This window comes from Gallus gallus, chromosome 2 (genome assembly GCF_016699485.2).
Source record: "Gallus gallus isolate bGalGal1 chromosome 2, bGalGal1.mat.broiler.GRCg7b, whole genome shotgun sequence".
Classification (NCBI taxonomy): Eukaryota; Metazoa; Chordata; class Aves; order Galliformes; family Phasianidae; genus Gallus; species Gallus gallus.
Window position 1 is genome coordinate 55,652,380 of NC_052533.1, and position 22,648 is coordinate 55,675,027.

At 38.4% G+C, this 22,648-nt stretch overlaps 1 protein-coding gene across 5 annotated transcripts in view; it reads left to right on the forward strand.

Moving 5' to 3' along the window:
• Nucleotides 1–22,648, forward strand: part of RECK (reversion inducing cysteine rich protein with kazal motifs) — a 63,716-nt gene that overhangs the window by 353 nt on the left and 40,715 nt on the right. For 3 of the 5 annotated variants that reach the window (NM_001396526.1, XM_025147618.3, XM_418897.8), the window contains exons 2-5: nucleotides 3,277–3,335; nucleotides 10,451–10,525; nucleotides 13,927–13,963; nucleotides 20,628–20,713. In NM_001396526.1, coding sequence (NP_001383455.1) covers nucleotides 3,277–3,335; nucleotides 10,451–10,525; nucleotides 13,927–13,963; nucleotides 20,628–20,713 — 257 coding nt within the window. Of the gene's footprint in view, nucleotides 1–3,276; nucleotides 3,336–7,876; nucleotides 7,942–8,064; nucleotides 9,831–10,450; nucleotides 10,526–13,926; nucleotides 13,964–20,627; nucleotides 20,714–22,648 lie in introns of those variants that run through there. The other 2 variants (XM_046924064.1, XM_040696327.2) reach the window with 2 other exon arrangements.

Consider the following 22,648-nt stretch of genomic DNA (forward strand, 5'->3'; position numbering starts at 1 on the left):
GTTTTCTGTACTGAGGTCGTGGTATCCATTGCGGCTCTTCTTCGCAGCGCTAAAAAGCGCAATGAAAGAAGGCAGCACGAATTAGATAGTGGCGAATAGCTTTTATTAAACATGTTGCGCTGGCAGTGTGAGTGGGAAACATGAAAAATGTAACGCCTTGAAGTAGAAAACCACGACACCAGAGGCGTTTGAGGGCACGGCGTGGTTGAACTGTAGTTCTGATCTCCACTTTTAGGGAGAAGGCAGTGAAAAACTAGTGGATTGGAGCATGACATAGTGTAGCCCGGCTCTTTGGTAAGGCTGATCGTATGACTGAGGTAGCAGATCTTAACCATAGGACAAAGTGTAAGTGCTTTACTGGAGTTGGATGTAAATACGTTTTGAAGTGAAATCTGGAGCTTTTATTAAAACAAGAGGCGGTTGGGCGAAAAAGAGACTGACAGAAAGAGAAGTCACGGGGTGTTTCAGAAGAGATGAGCTATAGGCAGCGCCCTGAAATCGTGTTTGTAATCAATACTGTACATAACCAAAACTTCTGGCTTCAGCACACCACTTTGTGCCCTTTACATTTGCTCTTTATTCGTGGTACCGTTACTCAATTAGAATTTTGTATGTTTGCTCTGAAAGTGATGCCTCCTATTTATTTCTATGGAAACTACAACATACAAAGAGCACAATCACGCTACTTGATAGATTGAATTCTCAGCTACAGAATACAGTTCTTCAGACTCGCCACCATTGGCTAAGCATTTTCACCAGCAGTGAACAAAAGCCTGCATGCCATGGTCATAAAAATCCTCACCAGTGAAGGTCACCCACTGTCACCACTGCTGAAACGCACTGCCCACTGCTGTGCTCACACCCGCTGTTTGGTCTTCAGAAATGCTCAGCGAGCACAAATGAATGTCAGTAGGTGTAATTGTTCCCCCATGGAGGAATTCAGTGACACACTTTTGCTTCAGACGGACTTCCAAGTCAGATGCCATCTTGTCAGACTGCCCCTCTCTTGCCCTCTCTGGTACAGCAACAAAATGTAACGTGTGGGAAGATTCAGCCTCTGTGGTGAGCCAACATAATAACATAGAATGCATTACTTTTAGAGCAGCCCTCATAATAAAAGGAATTAAGTGACTGTAAGGTTTATCATAGTAGTATTTCATTCTGAGATGCTGTTGGTATAACTGCTAAGACTTGAAACCCAGTGATAGAAGTGACTGAGAAGAGCTAGCTTGGGTATCTCTTAGTTCATTGTAGAAGGGATATGAGCCACTTGGAACTAATGGATAAAAGGCCAGAGAGAATTAAATAACTGAACATTGTCTAGGATATTCATGAACGCATAGTGACATGAACTCGTAGTGACTCATCGTAGTGACATGCACACTTAAACATATGCATTGTTTTAGTAGCCAATATAAATTCTCTTCATAGGCTGGAAGCTCTAAATTCTCGGGTCTCTTAAGTGTAAGGATTACTCTGAGGGGAAATTTATGTGATGAAAAATGTCTGAGACAGTGAAACAAAACAATGAGAAAGTTGACTGAGTAACCTCTATTTCTGGTTTTAAGTGTACATTTAAGTACATCTGATTGAGGAGTTGCTGTTTATTCTAACAATTAATTTGGTGGATATTTTTTCATTATAAGCCCTTTCTCCATCACTATGTTAAAATGTTTGGAATCTGATGGCATTACCAATTACTTAAGTGAAACAATAAATGAAAATTAAAGTTGGTGGAACATGCTAATTAATGATGAAACTGATACTGGTCAAATTGTCCAGAGGAACAGTGTGAAGGGAATCATAAAATCATAGAATTGCTCAGGTTGGAGAAGACCTTCAAGATCATCAAGCCCAACCTCAGCCTAACCATGCTGTCCTAACTACCTAGGGCACCACTAAATCATGTCCCTGAGCACCACATTCGTATGGTTTTTAAACTCATCCAGGTATGGTGACTCAACCACCTCCATGGGGAGTTTATACCAGTGCTTAACAACCCTTTCTGTAAAGAAGCGTTTCCTGATATCCAACCTAAACCATTTCCCCTCATCCTGTCACCAGTGAGAAGAGGCCAACCCCACTTTTGCTGCAGTCGCCTTTCAAGTGTTTGAAGAGAGCAGTAAGGTCTCCCCTCAGCCTCCTCTTTCCCAGACTAAACAGCCCCAGTTCCTTCAGTCTCTCCTTGTAGGGCATATTCTCCAAGCCCTTCGCAGGCCTTGCTGCCCTTCTTTGGACCTGGTTCAGCACCTCAATGTCCTTTCTGTACTGATGTACCCAAAACTGAACACGGTACTCAAGGTACTCACCAGGGCCTCACTAGGCCAAGTACAGGGACAGGATTACTTCCCTAGTTCTGCTCATCTCACCATTCCTGACACAAGCCAGGGTGCCATTGGCCTTCTTGGCCTCCTGGGCACACTGCTGGCTCATATTCAGCTGACTGTACACCAAGGTCCCATTCCATCAGGCAGCTTTCCAGCCATTCCTCCCCAAGCCTGTAGGGTTGCCTGGGGTTGTGACCAAAATGCAGAACCTGACACTTGGCCCTACTGAAACTCACACAGTTTGCCTCGGCCCATCAATCCAGCCTATCCAGGTCCCTCTGTAGTGCCTTTCTCCCCTGTGGCAGATCAACACTCCTTTCCAACTTGGTGTTGTCTGCCAACTTACTGGGGGTGCATTCAACCCCCTCGTCAAGAGGAGGTCAAGGGGGTCCTCTCAGTATTGAAGAATGAGAGGAAGAAGAAATATAAAGAATTTCTTGATAGCTACAAGTTTTCAAATGAGCAACCTTGTCAGCTGTGAACTTGTCAGAGAATTCATGCCTAACACCCCTCATATTGATTCCGTGAAAATCAAACTGATTTTCATAACTATATATTGCCAATTTTTTAAAATGTTTTTATACATACAGCATTGCTTTTCTATTGCATTGCCTCCTGAAGGGACTTGGCAGGTGTTCAGCTCATGCAAATCAGAAACATGACTGGAAGCATAAAGCACATGGTACTGCTCCTGTGGTGGCAGTAAATGTTCAGTGTGAGGCTGGGCAAACTGAGTCAGCGCCAGCTTTGGAGTAAAGATTTCTTGCATTTTTTTGGTTTTTGTGTTTTGTTGTTTTGTTTTCTGGGAGGGAAAATTTCTCACAGTAATCAGTGGACCGGACAGATTGTTCTGATAGGTCACCCATCAGCTGAGTAATTCTCTTCAGAGGAGAAGGTAAAGTACTTTAAGTCTTTTAAACACTATCTTCCCTTCCCTGCTTTTCCTTAGGCCTGTCCTGTTGTTACCATGCGAAGGACAATCTAATGTGCCGGGATGTCTGTGAACAGGTAAGCTTACATTATTATCCGTTTTATCTCTCAGAGTTAAAATAATGCTTTTAGACAGTGAAATAGCAAAAATAGTGGCATAAGTAAGTAATTATCTACGTGTAAGTACTATATGTGAATCATGGAACATAATATTGTTATCTAAATGAGAACATAAAGGTTTAAGGTGTAGTCCTCTTCCCTTTCAAAGTGGATTCTTCATCAGGTTCTACTGAAGTTCAGGAGACATGGAGTTTTGCCAAGAAGTGATAAGCATGTTGGGAAATGTGAGGGATGAGGATAATTTACTAAATTTCTGGATCAAGTGTTTTTTTGAGAATTTCAAATGAAGAGCAAAGTGTTGGTGCTGTTCTTTTTTCCTCCTAGTTGTTGCTTCTTAACTAACGGTGAGATATTCATTATTATGTATAGATCTGTGAATCCAGCAAAAATGTACTTCCTCTGTTCATACAGTAATAGTAGAGGTGTTTGTGTTGAGCCCAAACTTGGAAAACATTTTCCGTAATTTATGTTTAGATCTGTAGCTTTGGATAATACATTGTTCATCTTAGTGTGCATGTGTATATATTTATGTAAATGTATGTACCAATAATTTATTTATTAATAAACTATACATAAACGTGCACAAATTTAAAATTTGTGCCCTTGCATCATAGCTGCCTCGTTTTTTTTGATTACCTGTCTTGAAGCTATCAAACACTGAACACGGTTATGGTTAAGGTCCTATTTACTTGCAATTTTATTACTGAAAATTTTGTTTAAATTGCTCTTCCGCCTTTTTGATACAGAGTACAGCCAAATCCCCTTTCAGCTTTCCTATTGTCTTAAGAGGTCTTAGGATCCTATCATTATGCTTTTAGCCCTCCCAGCTTAATTTTCTCTCTTTGAATACAGGTAAACTAAGCTGTAAACGCTACTGTAAACAAAAGTGTAACACTTAGTTGAAGAACTGTTAAAACTTTTATGGTGAGAAACAGTTACCAAATGGCAAGTTTGGCCACTGTGTTGAGATAGCATTTGGAATAATCTGTTCAGTTTATTTCACCAACTTGAAGCTCCTTCTAGCTCTTCCTGTTAGATCATCATAAAAGGTCTTGAGCTTTTTATTGTCAAATTTCATTTCATTTCTGCTATACAATTTCTAATTAGCATGTTGGATTTTCTGTGTTGTTTACTTGTTTGGTTTATTCTAGTTATGTGTTGGTTTTTTTATGGTTTTGCCTCGTCTGGATGATATCTGTCTACTCACAGAAGGAAAAATTGCCAGATTATACGGTTATTGAATATTAAAATTCATGCCTTCTGACGCTAAGAATAAGTTTATTTATCTGTCTTTGGATATGCACTTAAATGATAGATCTGGAGTCTTGTAATGGGTGAGGAAGAACAGGCTCTGTCTTGGAGCCATATGTAGTTAACTGATAGATTGGTAGCAGCACCACCAGAACAAAGACTCCCTTCTGTATGGGATGGAGGGAATCATCTCCTGACTAGACTTGCTCCCTCGTCAGGTTTGTTTTCTGGGGGTCTAGGATGTTGCAGAAATTTTCAGGTTTGTTTGGTCTTTGGACTATTTATGTTCATCTGCTGATCTGCTGGGACACCAGTGCTCCTACTGAGAAAAGCCTTACATGGATAAGGGGCAGCTACAGACGCTTTCCTGCATGTTAGGAAGAATGGCCTGGGTAAGATTAAGGAATCCTGATAACTACTAGTTCAACTACTTTGTGAGTGTCACAGATTAAGTGGTTATCCAGCCTGTGAGTATATAGTGATCACAGCAGTGGGTTCACAAGATTCAGTAGTACACAAGAACATGTAGACTACTTCCTAAGTTTCTTTATTTTATTACAGATTGCTACAAATCCCCAGTAGCAAGTATACTTATGGTTAATAAAGTTATTATATATCAAGTTATTACAGAACTGTTAACAGGAAGCGTGTGTGTATATACATATACACAATAGTAGCAGCAATCAGTAGTAGCTACAAATATATTTTCATATTACAAGCTACTACAAACTTATCACTAGTAAAGTAGCAAATGTGCATTTAATTATGTACATTTAATTATGCATATTATATGCTTTTTTTTTTTTTTTTTTTTTTTGTATTTTGTATTATGTTACTGGAACCAGTCATTCATCAGACCAGTCCCAGATGTGGGGCCAACTGAAATCAAAGTTTTCATCGTGGGGAGGGATGGAAAAAAATGATCTTCAAGGTGCTTTCCAACTCGGTCATTCTGTGATTCTTTAAAGTTGGAGATAATCTGTGTCACTCAGTTTGGAGTCAGCCAGGTGTCCCCAGATAGGGGACAGTCTGTCTAGGAAATCCTGTAGGAAAAGTTCCTGCATAGGAAGTTCTCAGTAGTTCCGTTTTTGATTGGAAGTGAGAATTTAACAAGGATGTTAGATAAAACAGTAACCAAGAAAATTCTCCAAGCCAAATGATAGTTTAGAAGATCAACACTAGCTTATTACAGTGCTGAGTGCGTGAGGATCTCTCCACAAAGCATGCACACTCTAGAGCTAAATCACCCTCATTTTGTACATTTAACGTGAATATTCATAAAATTTCCATGAAGTTCCTGTTTATTCCCAGAATTGTCATACATATTAAATCTAGCACCTGCATTTGTCAGTCAAGGGATTCTTGCATGGGGTCTTTCGGTTTGCCTATATGTGGTACTGATGCTGAGGTACACAAAGCATAATCTATCTGTGACACCAAGCGGTCTGTTCTTTGGATGCTAAGTTGTTTAGGTCTTTGGTGTCAGGGACTCAAGAGGACAGAGCATGACACCACTTAGAAGTAGCCAACAGATGCTGCTAATTTCTGTTTTTTACTGAGACAGAAAATAGGTTATGACACTTTCTTCTCTCAGACAAAATTTTACTTTTCTCAGAATATTTTATCTTTTCTTTCAGTTAGAACAGCCAGCAGCTGTAGCTGATTCCTACTTCATGAGAATGTTTCCCTAGTTCTGTGTACTGTTTCTCTCCTTTCCAGCTAATAAGGTGCTGTTACAGTGGCTTGTTTTTGCCTTTATTGGTGATATGTATATTCAGGATGTCTCTGGTTCTGCACTTCAAAGATACCACCTAAGTTTCTTGTGGATGCTCTTAGTTCACAGGCCTTGTTCCCAGAGTGGCAATTTTGCAATATTTTAACATTGCAATATTTCCTCCTTTTAGTGATTATTTGATTCTGACTGTTAGATAGTGTAGAAAGAAATAAGTGCGCTTGTCTTTCTTTAGCTAATCATACTTCCTAGGTTTATGTCTGGGAGGTTTTGCAGTGATGCTTTTCCTGGCTATAGGTAGTAGTCCAGATAAGCATACATAAGCTTGCGGTGACACCATCCAGCTCTCTCAGATGCAAGCTGTCATCTTTGAAAAGTGGAATTCAGGAGATGTCCCTAGTGACTGGAGAAGGAGAAGACACACTCCAAGAAAAAAAATAAAAAATAGAGATCATAGACAGAGTCATGGAACACACTTCTGATCAGGTAAAGGGTAAAGTCATGCCTGACAGACTTCATTGTTATTGATAATAAAATAGCTGGATTTCTGGGTGAGGGTAAAGAATTGGATGTCATTTGCATTGACTTTAAGGGTTTCAACGCTATCTCACTCAGTATTTTTCTGCCCATTTTAGCATATTATGGCTCTGATGGGTGAACAGCTAGATGACTAAAAAATTGAATAATCGGGTTCAGAGAAGAGAAGTTAATAGGTCGTACTTTATCTGCAGAACAGTAAGAAGTGGAATACCAAAGGGATCTGTTCTGGGACCTGTCCTGTTTATCTTCTTTATTAATGACATGGGGGAGGCAGTTGATTCACTCTTGTTGAGTTCTCAGTTGATACCAAACTGGAAAGAAGGATTGATAATCTCAAAGGCGAGACTACCATCCAAAGCAGCCTAGACTGTTGGAAGGAATTGGCTAACAAGAAATCAATGAAACTCAGCAAGGACAAATGCAAAGTCCTGCTCCTGGAAATAATTACTTGCAGCAATAAAGGTTGGAGATTGATTCACTGGAGAGCAGGTTTGTTGAAAGGGATTCAGCAGTGTTAGTATACTGACAGCAAGTTGAATGAGAGCCACTGTGCCTTAGCAGAAAAGAGGATAGCCTGGGATATTTTAACAGGAGCACAGTCAGCATTTCTAGAGAAATGATTGTCTCCAGAACTTGTTACACCATATCTAGAATACAGTATCCAGTTTTGGATCACGCTGTTACAAGGAAGACATCAGTTAACCAGAGAAAGGTGCACTGAGATAATCAGGGAGCAGATGCCATGTGTGGGGAAGCTGAGGTTAACTGGTTTTAGCAAGGGAGGAAGGAGTACATCAGCAGCCTTTTGATACCTGTAAAAAGTTGTTCAGGGGGTAGAGCTAGACTCTTCACAGTGGTCTTTAGTGGGATGCTGAGAGAACAGGCATAGATTGGAAGCAAAGAATTCTAGCTGGTTATAAAGTAAAACGTCTCCACTATAAGGCCAGAAGAGTGTCTGTGCATTCTTTGTCCTTAGGTGTTTTCAAGATCTGACTGAGCAACGTGGTCTGACATCATACGTGACCTTGCTTGGAGCTGGAGGTTTGAATAAATTATTTTCTGAGATCCCTTCAAATCTGGATTATTTTATTCATTATGGCCCTGAAAGACCCCAAATGCTACTGCAGTTCTTTCCTTGCTGTCTTTTCTGAAACCAGCAACTATTGTTATCTTGGTTTCCTTGATGTGGGTTTACCAAGCTGTTAATGTAGAATAGAACTGTAATGTATTTCTTCTTCTTAAAGATATGAAATGCATCCACGTGTCAGTTATTCCTGTATCTTCCAGTTTTGTTCCCACATGAATAGATGTTTCCATTTCTTTTGTTGACTGGCTTCATACTTTAATTTAGAAGTGTTTTACTTGATTGGAGTGTTAAAAGGAATAAGAACTGAAGACATGATCAATGTGGGAACACAAAACAATTTAAAATATGCTGAGAACTCAATTTAACACATCCATGATTATTTTTTTAAGAAAAAGATTTATGAGGTACAGGAAATGAGAGGAGCAACAGTACAAAGTAGTCTGAAAGAAACATGGGGGAAAAAGCAGAAATGTACATGATTGAGAATTGTTAACAAGGTAAGACAAGATTTCTTTCCTAGTTTGGCTGTTCAAATATTTTCACTTGTAAGATATTGCTGGTGGCCATTTTGTCTAACATGCTGCTCAGTGTGTGCTAGTGTCAAAATTAAATCAGGTTTCTCTTGACTTTGTTAGGGAAGTTCCAAATGCCCTCAAGGTTGGGCTTTCCACGGCCTCTCTGGGGAAGCTGTTCTAGTGCTTAACTACTGTCATGGTGAAGAATATCTTTTTCTTCCTTTGCATCCCTTCAAAATTTAACTTACTGCGAAATCATTACTTTTGCAGCTCACCCTTCCACTTTGCAACTCTTGAGAACAGTCTGGCTCTGTCTTTCCCATAATCCAGCTTCAAGTACTTGAAGACAGGAATTCAGATACATGCACCTTATCCCCTCTTAATCAGCAAACAGCTTGTCTTTTTATGTCATAATCTCCAGCATCTTTGTGACTTTTTGCTGAACTCTCTGAAGTTCATCAGTATTTTTGTTGCACAGAGGTGGCAGAAGACTGGATGTGGTATTACAGATATGGCTTCATCAGTGACTTGTGAAAGGGAGTGGTTGTCTATGACCTACTGATAATGCTATTGCTAATGAGGAATAGTATGGTGTTATCTTTCAGTGCTGCATTGGTGCACTGCTAACCCATGTTCAGCTTGCCATCAATCAGGACCTCAACATCCTTCTTTGCAAAGCTGTTCTTCAGCTAGTGAGCAACCAGCCTGTACTGTTGCATAGGATTTTTCTGTTCCAGCTATAAGATTCTGTATTTGCTTTGGAACCTCCTGAGTTTCCTTTCAGCTCATTGCTACAGTGATTGAGCTCATTATTCATTGAAACCAATCTGAGTAGCAGCTCCACTCTCTGGTTTATTAATGACAGCTCTCAGTGTAGGACCATTTGTGCACTTTCTGAGGATTATTTCTGTAAATTTTAAACAGTATGGGTGTAACTGCTGTTGTATACCACTTCTAGGTGGCCAGCACCTACATAAATGAACTGCTGGCTACTAATTTTTGAGGCCTACCATACAGGCAGTTTGCCATCCACCTTACAGTCCTCACATCTCATCCACGTTTCACTGATTTGGCCGTAAAGTAGTGTAAGAGACCATGCAAAAGCCTTTTTAATGTCAGGATAAGCAACATACACGGTTTTTCACTTCCTTACTGAATTAGTCTTTTTGTTATGGGAAGCTGTCAGGCTAAATTTGCTGTAGGTGTGTGCCTGTGCTGAATGTTGTGATTGTTGCTGGTCTCCTTTCTTGTACTTCAGGTGCCCTGATGTGGCTTCCAGGAGGATTTACTCACAATCTTTGTGTGGTGCGCAGCCTGTATTTCCACAGGTTATCTTTGTTGCCTTTCTTATGGATATGAAGTTTACCTTTTCTTTTTTCTGATCATTAGGAACCTTGTCCAATTGCCATGATTGTTCAAAAGTGATAGTAAGCTGCCTTGCAATGATAGTAGCCAGCTTTTCTCATCTCATGAACTTCTGGATGATCAGTTTGATTAGATGATGCTTGATCTTGCTCCACTGTTCTTTCCCTTTTTTTATTTTGACAGTATCTTTGCCTTTCATTCTACTTTATTCCGTAACAGTTGCTTTTTTTTTCCTTCCTTCTGGAAGGAGTTAGTTGCCTGAGGTCATGCAAGAAGATTAGTTAAGTAAACAGAGTTGTATAACATGTTAAGCATAATTTCTTTATGTTTTTCATACTGCCTATTTTGTAGAAACTTCCAGATGTAAGAGTTTTAGGAGAAAATTCTAAAAATAAAAATCCTTCCTTCATAAAAGTGTTTGGAGGGCTAAAAATATATAAAATAAAAACTTAAATGTGCATGCTTTACGTGCTGACTATTAGTAGAAGTTGTCAAAAGGTAGACAGTAGTGAAACTAAAAAAGGAAGACATCAATTGATATTCAGTGTGTGGTTACATTTTCTTTGTGTTTTGCTTCTTACAGATTTTGTCTTCTAAGAGTGATTCCCGTTTAAAACATTTACTGCAACGGGCACCTGAATATTGTCCAGAATCAATGGTAAGGCTTGCTAGATTTTAATTTAAAACAACAACAAAACCCACTAATCTTATATTAACAAAATTTTGCTCACAAAAGCAAAATTTCAAATTAGCTTGCCGAGTTATTTTCTTTCTGAGTTTTGAGCTGGCTTATGTTTTCAAGAGTTTTCTTTGTTATAAAGGCTAGAAAAGTTCTTAAATTGAGATTTGATCCTCAAAGTAGGATTTATTTTTAAAACTTGTCTATTATGTTACTTGGTGGTCAAGTAAACTATGAAATGGAGTGAAAATCTGACATTATGAAAAGTTGCACTATGTGATTGTCATTTAGAAGCTAATAGCAGTGATTTACAAGCAAGAACATATGATCCAGTTATATGGGGCAAAGCTGTCGGGTCTTGGGTATACGAAGGCATGGACATCCGTACAGCTGCTCTGAATCATCTATAGGCATTTCTGACAACCTGAAAAAGTGCTTTTGTTGGATTATAGTTTCCTAAAAGTTCTGCAGTGTATTAAACATATATATATATGTATCTACTCCCTCTCTCTATGGTGGAAATGATCTTATGGATGAAGAGATGAGTGCTAGCATTGATATTGCCAAGAGAGAAGACTCTAGAATTAACAACTTAAAATATCCCAACTTGTTTGTTTTTAAAAAGGTTTGATTTCTTTCTTGTAATTTTTGTTACTTCTAAATGTTATCAATACTGTTTCCATCTAGTAGGAGTGGTAAATCTGAGTCTATCATTTTGCAGTCTTCTTCCCATAATGTGTTTGCTTATAGATCCCTTCCTCCTGTGCCTCAAAAATAAGTTTCTCAAGGTTTGGTTTCTGTTGATCACCAGCTCTAAAACCTTGAGAAATTGTAGACATCTGATGGCATGAGTAAAATCAGTGGTAGGAAAACATATCGAAGTGGTACGTAGCATTTGCTTTGGTACTGCTTTTCTTTATTATTTTTCCCCCGATGGGAAGAATGTGCTTTATCTGTACAGTAGGTAGTAGATTTTTAGAATACAGTACCAGAGAGTATATGAAAGAGGAAAATGATTGATGCAGTATTATTTTTTTTTAAACTCCCAATTACCATCTTTATAAATGATGATTATAAATGGTAAGTCTGCTATCTAGTGTGTATCTTAAATTCATGTTGCTGCCGTATTTGCTGTTTTCAGATACCACTCCACTTTGTTGGAAGGGTGTTCTGGTGACATTCCACAGAAGAGTAAATAGATTGTAAATGTAATCAATTGGTCTATTTTCTGGCGTACTGATTACAGACCTTGTTATCTCTGCTCTTTCAGGTAATATGATAGTTTTGCCTGATATTAAGTGATACATTAATTGCCAAAATGAGATACTACTTTTTTTTCCACGAAATAAAGGAAATCAGTTGAACCGAAGGAGCAGAACTAGTAGAAGTGGCAGCTCTAATGTTTTTCTTGTGAGCTGACTTTGCCTCTTCACCAAAGTGGGAAACTCCCACAGACAGAGAAGATATTTTTAAAACATCAGATACAGATTGATTGTAACTTTGGAAAGACAGTAATTCCTGTGATGACAAAGTCATTACATGACAATACAGGTTGCTTGTGTGGTTGAACTGAACTTTTCCCCTTAGGAATATTTAACACTATTTCATTTAAAGCCCCTCTAAGACTTCTAATTTGCCTTTGAATTCCTCTGATTTCACCTATTTAGGCTTTTCCCAGTGCATGTTCAGAAAAGTTTGAATTCAGTTAGATTGCACTAAAATACGTGCTCAAAACTGAACATAGTATTTGAGGTGCAGCCTCAGCAGTGCTGAATCCTTGAGGTCTTACCTTAGATGAAATTCTTCCTCTACTGCCTAAACCTTGTTATTCAAGGACATTAGTAAATTTTATTGAGGGAGTATCATAATCTTTGAAGAGTGTATGTACATGTGTCATTTTAAATTAGAACGCAATAATATCATATTGTCTAAGCATTGTAAGATTTCAGTTCTTGGACATTAACCATCGAACATATACTATATGGAAATTCCATACCTTTTATCTTTTCAGCATTTTAGTACAGCACACCCACTGTTATGTAGTTCCTTCTGACAGTGTAAATTACCATAGAATCATTAGGGTTGGAAAAGACCTCTAAGATCATCTAGTCCAACTGTCAACCCATCAGCACCAGGCCCACTAAATGATGTCCCTCAGCACCACATCTGCTCTTTTCTTGAAAACTTCCAGGGACAGTGACTCCACCACTTCCCTGGACAGCCTGTTCCAGTGCTTGAGCACTCTTCCAGGGAAGTTTTCCTAATATCTAACCTGAACCCCCCCCTAACACAAAGACCATTGCCTCTCATTCTATCACTGTTACCTGGGAGAAGACACCCACCTTGCTACAACCTCCTTTAAGGTAGGTGTAGAGAGTGGTAAGGTTTCCCCTGAGCCTCCTCTTCTGCAGACTAAATAATCCCAGTTCCCTCAGCCATTCCCCATAAGACTTCTGTTCCAGATACTTCAGCAGCTTCATTGCCCTTCTTTGGATGTGCTCCAGGGCCTTAGTGTCTTTCATGTAGTGAGGGGCCCAAAACTGAGCATGGTACTTGTGGTGCAGCCTCCCAGTGCTGGGTACTTAAATTCTTACCTTAGGTTGAAGCCTCCCTCTACTTACTACCTGTGGTAGAATGGCATCTGACCTGAGAGTTCTCTTATACTAGCCCTACAGTAAAGAATTCCCCATGACCATTTCAGCCAGTAGTCTTGGTAATGCTAGTAATGAGGGAAATGAGGACAAAGAAATCTTTATCTTTTTTTTTTTTTTTTCCCTTGGGCTGTGGGGAAACCCAACAGATCTGTATTTTATCCTTTCCTGTTAGTAAGCTTAACTTTTAGAACTCTTCCATACATCTGTCTTTCCATGAGGCTGCCTCTATCTGGGGTACCTTAAAACTTCTTTGCTCATTTGTTGTGGGGGTTTTTTTAGGGTTTTTTTTTTATGGTTTGGTTTTGTTGTTTAGAAGAAAAAAAAAAGGGATCTACTGGAATGGAGTGCTAGGGTAACAAGCTTCTCAACAGGTCTTGGTCCTAGATAAACTTTTCTCTTTTAAAACAATGACTACTTTGTTCTCTAAATGCTGGTGGGAAAAGTTGACTGTCTAGCATAGGTGAGATAGTAACAGTATGTTCTCCACCTACAAAAATGCTGCTATTGATTAGATACTCTGTAGATGACAACCTTCTTTTCAAAGCAAGTGAGTGGAACATAGCTTATATAACTTATTCTTCTTAGAAGACAGTGTAGACATAAATATTCCCCTGGAATAGCTCTTTTAGAACACAAGGCAAAATTACTGAAAACACTATTTTGTGTATGTTAAAAGCACTTTTATTCTGTAGACTGATTATTGCTTTTTTGTATTTTAATTTTCAGGGAGAAGTTTGGGGTTGTATAAATTCTTCTTTGCCAGGTAAGAAATACTAGTTTACTATTCAGTTGTGCTGCTTTTTCCCTAACCGTGTGTTTCAGTGTTCTGACTGCCACCTGCACCTGTAGGTTTCATGATGATTTAACTTTCATTAGACTTCTGTTACAAACTATGTTTTGATTCTAGTTTCTTTTAGTCTACACTGGGTTACCTGGACATCTTCTTAAAACATTTCTTTTCTTTTCCTAGGTAGAAAATATTTAATATGATTTCTGTGATTGAATGGGTATGCTTCTGTGACCCATCCAGGAAATATCAGAGAATTCCTTTCCTTTAAAGGCTTTCAGTTATTTTTAGTTGGAATATACCTTAATCTGATGTATAAAATGATGGGTTGTTGCAACTAACTGTCTAACTGCAGTATCATTGTGGGGAAAAAAAAGAGTAATAGGGAGGAAAGAGTAAGATAGTCACCACCATGCGTCCAGCGTGGTTCATAGTTCAGTCATTGATCTTCAGTAGTGGTGGGTCGTCGGACGTTGTTGTTCTGTTGACAATGACAACTTTTCAGTGGTAGTACAAACTTATAAGTCCAAAGTGGTTGAGTCAGCTCTCTTTGCAGTGGCAGCTTCTGGCTCTGGGATCTCAGCAGAAACTTCTTTGTTCCCATCTTCCGGGCCTTGCCAGCAGATAAGAGGTAGCAGGGATGCCCACCTGCATCCTGTTTTTCACAGGACACGATGGTATCATTCCCCAATTTTCCCATACCAAGCTGGAATTATTTGGTCACAGGCCAGATCTGCTGCCACTAAACAGTCCTGAGCACTCTCTTCTGGAGGCAGACAGCTCCAAAGAAATGCTTTCAAATGTAAAATTGTCCACACAGTGATGTTGATTGCCACAGGACAACACCCACCTTTCATCTCCTAGATAAGTTTGAGTCTTATCGCAAGAAATGCTTCAGAAAGCAAGCTTTGAGCCAAAATCAAATAAGGACTCATACAGTCAGGGAAAAGTTCTTCACCAAGGTGTGACTGGACACATTGGAACAGGATCCCCAAGGCAGTGATCACAGTCCTAATCCTGACAGAGTTAAAGAAGCATGTAGACAGTATTCTCAGAAATACAGTTTGAATTTTGGGTTGTCTTGCATTGAGCAATGAGTTGGGTGCAATCCTTGTGGATCCTTTCCAACCCAGGATATTCTGTGAGTCTATAATATTATCATACCTAGACTTCATTGTAGCTTAGTAACTACATACAAATGAGTGGTAATGATTTTATTCTATGTATACAATGTACATTTTATTTTGAAATTTAGGTTTGTGTAACTACTTCCTAATTGTCTTTCTGGGCTATCTGGACTGATGTGAGGCCTCTTCAGTTTCTGTATGGTAGGATTTTATTATCCTCTAATTTGTAGGGAGAAGCTCCTTCCTCAGTAGTGTTGTAAATCGTTCTCTTTTTTTTATAACATCCTCATTGACAAATTGATAAAGCATGGATTAGATAAGTGGACAGTGAAGATGGATAGAAAACTGGCTCAAAGGTTTATTGTGAGTGGTACAAAGTCTATCTGGAGGGCAGTACCCAAGGAGTCAATACTAGTTTTAACATTTTCAATAATGATGGTACAGTGTGCACCCTCAGCATGTTTGCAGATGATACAAAATGGGAGGAAGTGTTGATAGATCAGATAGTTATTCTCTACATTGATAATGTCCTCATGTTGGGCAACATTTTTGAGAAAGGGAATAATTCAAATCCTTCTAAAAGCCTGTTTTGTCATAAAACAAAGTAAGGTCAAGGGACCTTCACTGGAGATCCAGTACTTAGGAATAAAATGGCAAGGTGGATGTTATCAGATCACAATGGATGTGATCAATAAAATAACTGCTATGTCTCCGCCAGCTTACAAAAAGGAAACACAATCTTTCTTAGGTGTTGTCGGCTTCTGGAGAATGCATATTCTGGATTACAGTCTGATTGTAAACCCTGTCTATCAAGTGACTCGGAAGAAAAAATGATTTAACATAGGGCCCTGAGGAACAGCAAGCCTTTGAACAGATTTTGAACTGGAGATAGCTCACACAGTAGTCCTTGGACAAGATGTGAAAAACATGCTCTACACTGCAGCCAGGGAGAATGGTCATACTTGGAGCCTCTGACAGACTCGAGGTTGACTCCTACGGTTTTGGAGTCAAGGATACAGAGGATCTGAGGCCTGCTATACTGCAACTGAAAAAGAGATATTAGCAGCATATGAAGTTGTCCAAACAGCTTCAGAAATACTGAAGCACAACTCCTTTTGGCATCCCGATTGCCTGTGCTGGGCTGGATGTTCCCCTCCTCACATTATGCAACTGATGCAACATGGAGTAAATGGATCACACTGATCACACAGTGGACTTGGATTGGGAATCCCAGTTATCTTGGAATCTTAGAGTTGATTATAGACTGGCTCAAAGGCAAAGAATTTGGAGTATCATCAGAAAAGCAGGTGACGTGCTGAAGAGACTTCAGTACACAATAAACTGCCAGACAATGAGAAGAAATAGGCCTTGTTCAGTGATGGGTTCTGTTGTATTGTGGAAAAGCTTTGGAGGTGGAAGGCAGCTGTATGGTGTCCTACATGACAAGTTGCAGAAGCTTCTGAAGGAAAAGGTGAATCAAATGAATTTGCAGAAGTGAAGGCCATCCAGCTGGCTTTAGACATTGCTGAATGGGATAAGTGGCCAGCACTCTACCTCTGCATGGACTCCTGGATGGTGGCAAATTTCTTATGAGGGTGACCACAGCAATGAAAGCAGAAGAGCTGGCAGCACAGAGGCAAACAAGTATGGACTGTTACACTGAGGGAAGATACTGCTGCCCTGATAGAGAACATAGCTGTAAAGGTACATCACGTAGGCAATCACATACCAAAGAGTCATGCCACTGAAGAACATCAAAACAACCAGCAGGTGGATTGAGCTGCTGAGATTGAAGTGGGCAAAGTAGATCTGGACTGTCAGCGTAAGGGTGAAGTATTTCTGTCGGTGGGCCCATGACACTTCAGGCCATCAAGGAAGAGATGCAATGTATAGATGGGCTTGAGATCAAGGGATGCTATTGCACAGATTATCCGTGAATGTGAAACATACACTGTAGTTAAGCGAGACAAGTGGATAAAACCTCTTTGGAATGGGGGACAATGGCTGAAATATTAGTACTGGGGAGGCTTGCACATGGATTATATCACACTCCCACAAACTCAGAACTCCCATGAAATAGCATACGCTATTGCTTTCATCATAAAGTACATGCATCCAAGATCACATTCGATGTTTTCACTTTTGTGCAACTTTCTTTCTTTGTTTCTGACTTGAATACTCTTGTGGATGCTGTAATAGAACATTTTTAATAAGGAAGAAAAATGTGTTTTTATTCATCTTGGTAATGTAGTATGGCATCTGGAAACTTCTTTGAAAGGAGATCTTCGTCAAGAGCATGCGTCATACAGCATGCAGTTGTATACATTTTGATACATTGGCTAAATGCGGTCCTGTGAACAGTGAAAAATATGCAGCCTTGCTTTCCATTTTCGTACAGGAATTTGAGAATAGGTTTCAAGATTGCAAAAAAAAATTATCAATTTGCTTGCAACTTCATTTTCAGTCAACATAGATACATTACCTGTCAGTTTTCAAATGGAATGCACAGAGTTGCAGTCGGATATTCAGCTGAAAAATTTGATCATGTCTTTTTACTAGACTTTAATAAGAACTTTCTTAGCAGAGAGAAGTATCCCTTACTTCCCAATCGTGCCTTATTCATGTAATCACTTTTTGGCAGTACGCACATTTATGAACAATTACTGTCAAGGATGAAGCACAAAAAGAGTAAAATTTCTTCAAAAATCTCTAATGGACACCTTGAGAAGGCCCTAAGAATTGCAGCCCCTTCCATCAAACTGGCCTGATGCATTGGTTTCACAAAAACAAGGTCAACTATTCCACTAGTTCTATGGTTTTGCTGCTTTTTAAAAAAAAAGTTTTAATAAAGATATTAGTAATTAAAATGTTACTTAAATTGTATTATATATTTTATGAGGGCTACTCTAAAAGTAATGCCTCCTATTTTATTATATTGGCCCATAATGTTCGTCAGAGGTGTATGTCAGTGATATGGCACTAGAGGTAGAGCCTTCCTGCCAATATTCAATTACATCCTGTTGCTGTGCGACAGATAGCAGCAGAGAATCAGTCTGACAAAATGACATGTGACATGAAAGTATGTATGATGGATAGGTGTGGAACAGAATTCCTCCATGCAGAAAAAAAATGGCATCCATTGACATTCAGCAGTGTTTACTGAACATTTTTGGAGACCAGAGAGTGGATGTGAGCACAGTGAGGCAGTTTGTGGTGCATTTCAGCAGTGGCATTAGTGGCAGTGGGTCAGCGCCATTGGTGCAGACTTATATGAGCTTAGCATACAGCCTCTTGTTCATCGCTGGAAAAAAACACAGCTAATGGCGGTGACTGTGTTGAAAAACAATGTTTTGTAGCTGAGGATATGCTCTATCAAGCAGAATTACTGTGCTCATTTTAGCTGTTGTAGTTTCCGTGAAAATAAATAGGAGATACTACTTTTGGAGTGACCTATATATACACAGCCCAAGGCAATTGCTTTTCACTGAATGTAGCTTAGGCAAGCCAGAATGTTGGACACCCATAAGAAATATGGTCTTTGGTCAATCAATTGCGCACTGAAGCTGCATTTTTGTTAAGAAATATTTGTACTTCAATTATCTTGATTAAAAAATTAATGTTTGAATGTTAAAGTTGCTATTTTAAAATTGCAGTGCAGTATTTTATGAATATGTGCCATAGCTTCTTTTTCCACAAGCTTGTGTTTGATAGGCTGAAATATCATGAGTAGAGGGCCACTTCCCAAGAAAAATGTGACCATAGCTGAAGCTTACCAGCATTCCTAATTTGGCATGCAAGTTTGCTTCATTCTTTCAGCAGAATTCCTTTAAATGTATTTCTAAAAAACACCGGCTCTGTCTTGCACAAGATAGGGATGTTTGTGCAGTCTATTTTATTTCTGTTTTTTTGTTTTGTTTTGTTTCTCAGCTATGATTATTCACTGGTTGATTTATTCAGAAGTTACATTGCCACTAAAGCTGTACAGATGAATTTATCATACTTCTTCTCCAGCATGTAGCTGGTTATTGCAAGTTTTTTTTCTGGAAAACTTGTTTTTATATTGCACATGATATTTAATGTTTTATTATTATTTTTTAACCTTAAAAGAATCTTGGAGTATAAATCCTACTGAATTATTGTTTTGATCAAAAGGAATTTGCGTATAATAGCTCCACATAAAAAAGCGATGAAACAACTAGCTCCTACGCTATCATAGAATCATTAAGGTTGGAAAAGACCACTAAGATCATCTAGTCCAGTCTAGTTATTTATATACCTAAAATAGAATGTAGAGAGTATTTTTATTTAGAAATTAAGAGATGTGTTGTTAAATGTATTTGTATGACTTCAGTGTAGACATGCAGTTACTTTTGGAATAAGTTCAAAACAATGCATCAACTCAGAATTTTTGAGCATTGTTTCCAAACTGTTGATGTATACACAACAATAATCTCCTCAACACTTTCTGAATGATTCTCAGTCTCTGAAAAAAAAAATCTTTACCCCACTTGTGTGAGAGTAGGGTGACCTGAGTTTGCAGTTGTTCATGGCCTTTGCTTCTGCTTTCAACTGAGTTGAATTGGAAAGTTGCACTAAGACACTGAGCAGAGGTAAAGAGATAAAGAGGACAGGCTTCAAAACCATGATCAAATGACTGGTCCACTGTTTATCAAAAAGGTCTGGCACATACAGATGATGTAGTGCCTCTTCAAGCTGACTGCAGTTCTTCACCTTCGCCTCTTGTTCCTTTCCACTCAGATACACAATTCTGCTACCGTGCTTATGCCAAGTGTTCATGTTCTGATTTGCATTAAAAAAAATATATTTTAGTTTTCTGGAAAATGTTAATTTAGCTAAAGATTTTGATTTTTCTTTATAAATTTACTTATTGCAAAATTCTCTTTCCTGTGTAACCTCATGATAGGTGTAGAAAATGAGACTTGCAAATTAAACAGAAAGATAGAATGGAAGATGGAAAATGTTGAAGGCAGTTGTGGATATTGAAGTATGTTATTAAGGTAAAAAAAAATACAGACAAAGCTTGAAGAAAAAGTAAGAATGATACTCTGTATGAAGGAGAATTATAGGAAAGTATACTGCTGTTGAAGCCAATAAGAGGATGTATCAGAACATGCAATTTTGTTTCTTTTCTAACATTTTTTTTTCTTTCGGTTTCTGTTGGCTTATACTTCATATTAGATAAGAAGAAACTGATATTTTCAGTAAATACATAAAATGGTTTGGATAAAACACCTTTAAAGTCAGTGTATAGAACGTACCTAATTGACATATTCTATATTTCTTAGGTTCATGGACTTGCTTTTCTTTTCTTGCTTAAAGTTGGTTTGGAATCACTTAATAAATTCTAATTAAAATATAATCTATAAGTAGACTTCTTGAACAAGAACAGGACTATCATACTTGAAAAGTAACTTACTTATGGTGAGGGAAGAAAAAATTATAGCACAGGTTCTCTTGCTACTGTAATATGTACTGTAATTTTATTTTTAAAGGAGTTCTGAAGAAGTCTGATGGTTGGGTTGGTTTAGGTTGCTGTGAGCTAGCTATTGCTGTGGAATGTCGGCAAGCATGTAAACAGGTAAGGCTTTCTAACTGTTTTTTTTTTCCATTATTAATGTCAAATGACTCAGTGTTGAATTCACTCATGTTACTGTTTATGATTTACAGGCTTAATGAATTTTTAATATGAAAATTAAACAATCACACAGACTTCTTAGAATTAGAAAATATGTGAAGCTACCTAGAAAGTACTAGGGTGATAAAATGTCACCAACCAAATTTCAGGAAGCAAAACAGGGAATTTACATTTTTAAAGTGAGTTTTCAACAAAAAAAAAGTAAAATTTAAATTCTGATGAGATAAAAACCTAGTTAAAAAAAAAAAAAGAAACTGCATTTTTTTTTCTTTTTGTTGTGGGCGATGGTGGTTTTGTGGAGTTTTTCTGTGTGTGTGTTTTCAGCCATTCTGGAGGACTAAGCTTCTGACTGCTTGCCAGACTTCATGACTGTGAAGTTTGAAGACCTTGGTTGTTAGCATTTCCGTGGAGAGAATTTGCTCTTCTAATGAGTAATGCGCTGCATGTACATGTGTAAGAAAGTATGCAGCTACACTCTAGGAGGAGTTTTCTAGTTTACAAGACCTGTTGTTTGTTGTCTAACATACTTGGGACTTCTGGCCATCTCTTAGCATTGGGAAGGTGGTGGAAGGCAATCATTTGATTTTGACTCAATTCATTATAATCAGATGAATTAAAAAGTGTTATGGTCCATGAGGTAAACAGTGTTTTTTCTCATACTGAGACCTAATATTTATAAATTTGGAGGCTTTGTCATTTTTCACATAACATGTGATCTACATATTCTACATATAATCTACCTATAATCTACAAATTATTAAAGGAAGGAATTAGGTAACAATTAACATCTTTCCTTTTGGTAGCGTAGGTGGTAACAAGTTAGTGTTTAATGCCTACCAATATGTTTTGACCTGAGCATGATCATGAACACTTAGAAAAAGTATCATTAATAGTTAATTGTAATAGTTTTGTGCCAGAATTGCATTGGGATTCAGTAAGAAGCTGAATTTCAGTGTATGTCAACTGTCTCGTTCCTCTGTATAAAAATGCTTACTGCTATGACATGCTAGCCTGCAGCTGTTAGGTAGTTGTTGTTTTTTGTGGGTTTTTTTTCTTCTCTGTATGGCACTTTCATTTTTTTTAATGGCAAATTAAGGCAGAGAGGTAGTTCTAGACAGTACTTCTGTAGTGACAAATTGATAAATGATGGTTTCACCAAATCGTTGTAAGTAATTATCACTTCTCATAGCTTTTTACTCAGTTACCTGAGTTAAAAGAATAAAATTCAGTCATGAAGTACTGGTATCACTCTTTAAAAAAAAAAAAGAAGAAGAAGAAGAAGAATCAAATAAATGTTTTATTTAGTTCTGTAAGGCTCAGGAAGTCATACAGCCAAGACTGGAACTGACCCCAGGTATCTCCCTGGTAGCATACAATTCCCTGTGGATAGTCATTACCGAAGAAAACTGTCTCAGCCTAGCTCTCCGAGATCTCTCAATCACGACTTACAGGTAGGCAGTACCCTTAAGTAATGTTGTTTATTACCCAGGTAGCTGTCACAGAAACTCACCTGACCAGGGAATTGGAGAGCCTACCTGAAAATACTCCAGTACCTGCTGGAGAACTCACTATTCCTCTAGTCCGCAGAGTGTCTGAAGAGCTTATCCTATCTAGGTTGCCGAAATTGTCACTGAAACTTGGGAATAAAACTGACCAACCCAAATGAAAGGGTAGAAGTCCGACATCACTTTATTGTAGTGCTGGATGCATGGGCGATCACTCTGTCTCAGCATGCACACCCATGATCAAAAGCACACAGATTTTATATGTGTTAATAATATGTGCATATTCATACAGTTTCTACGAAGTGTCTGCCTATTCCTAGGATTGCTATGCATATTAAAATCTAGTACTATGCATGCACTGTCTTAATTTGGC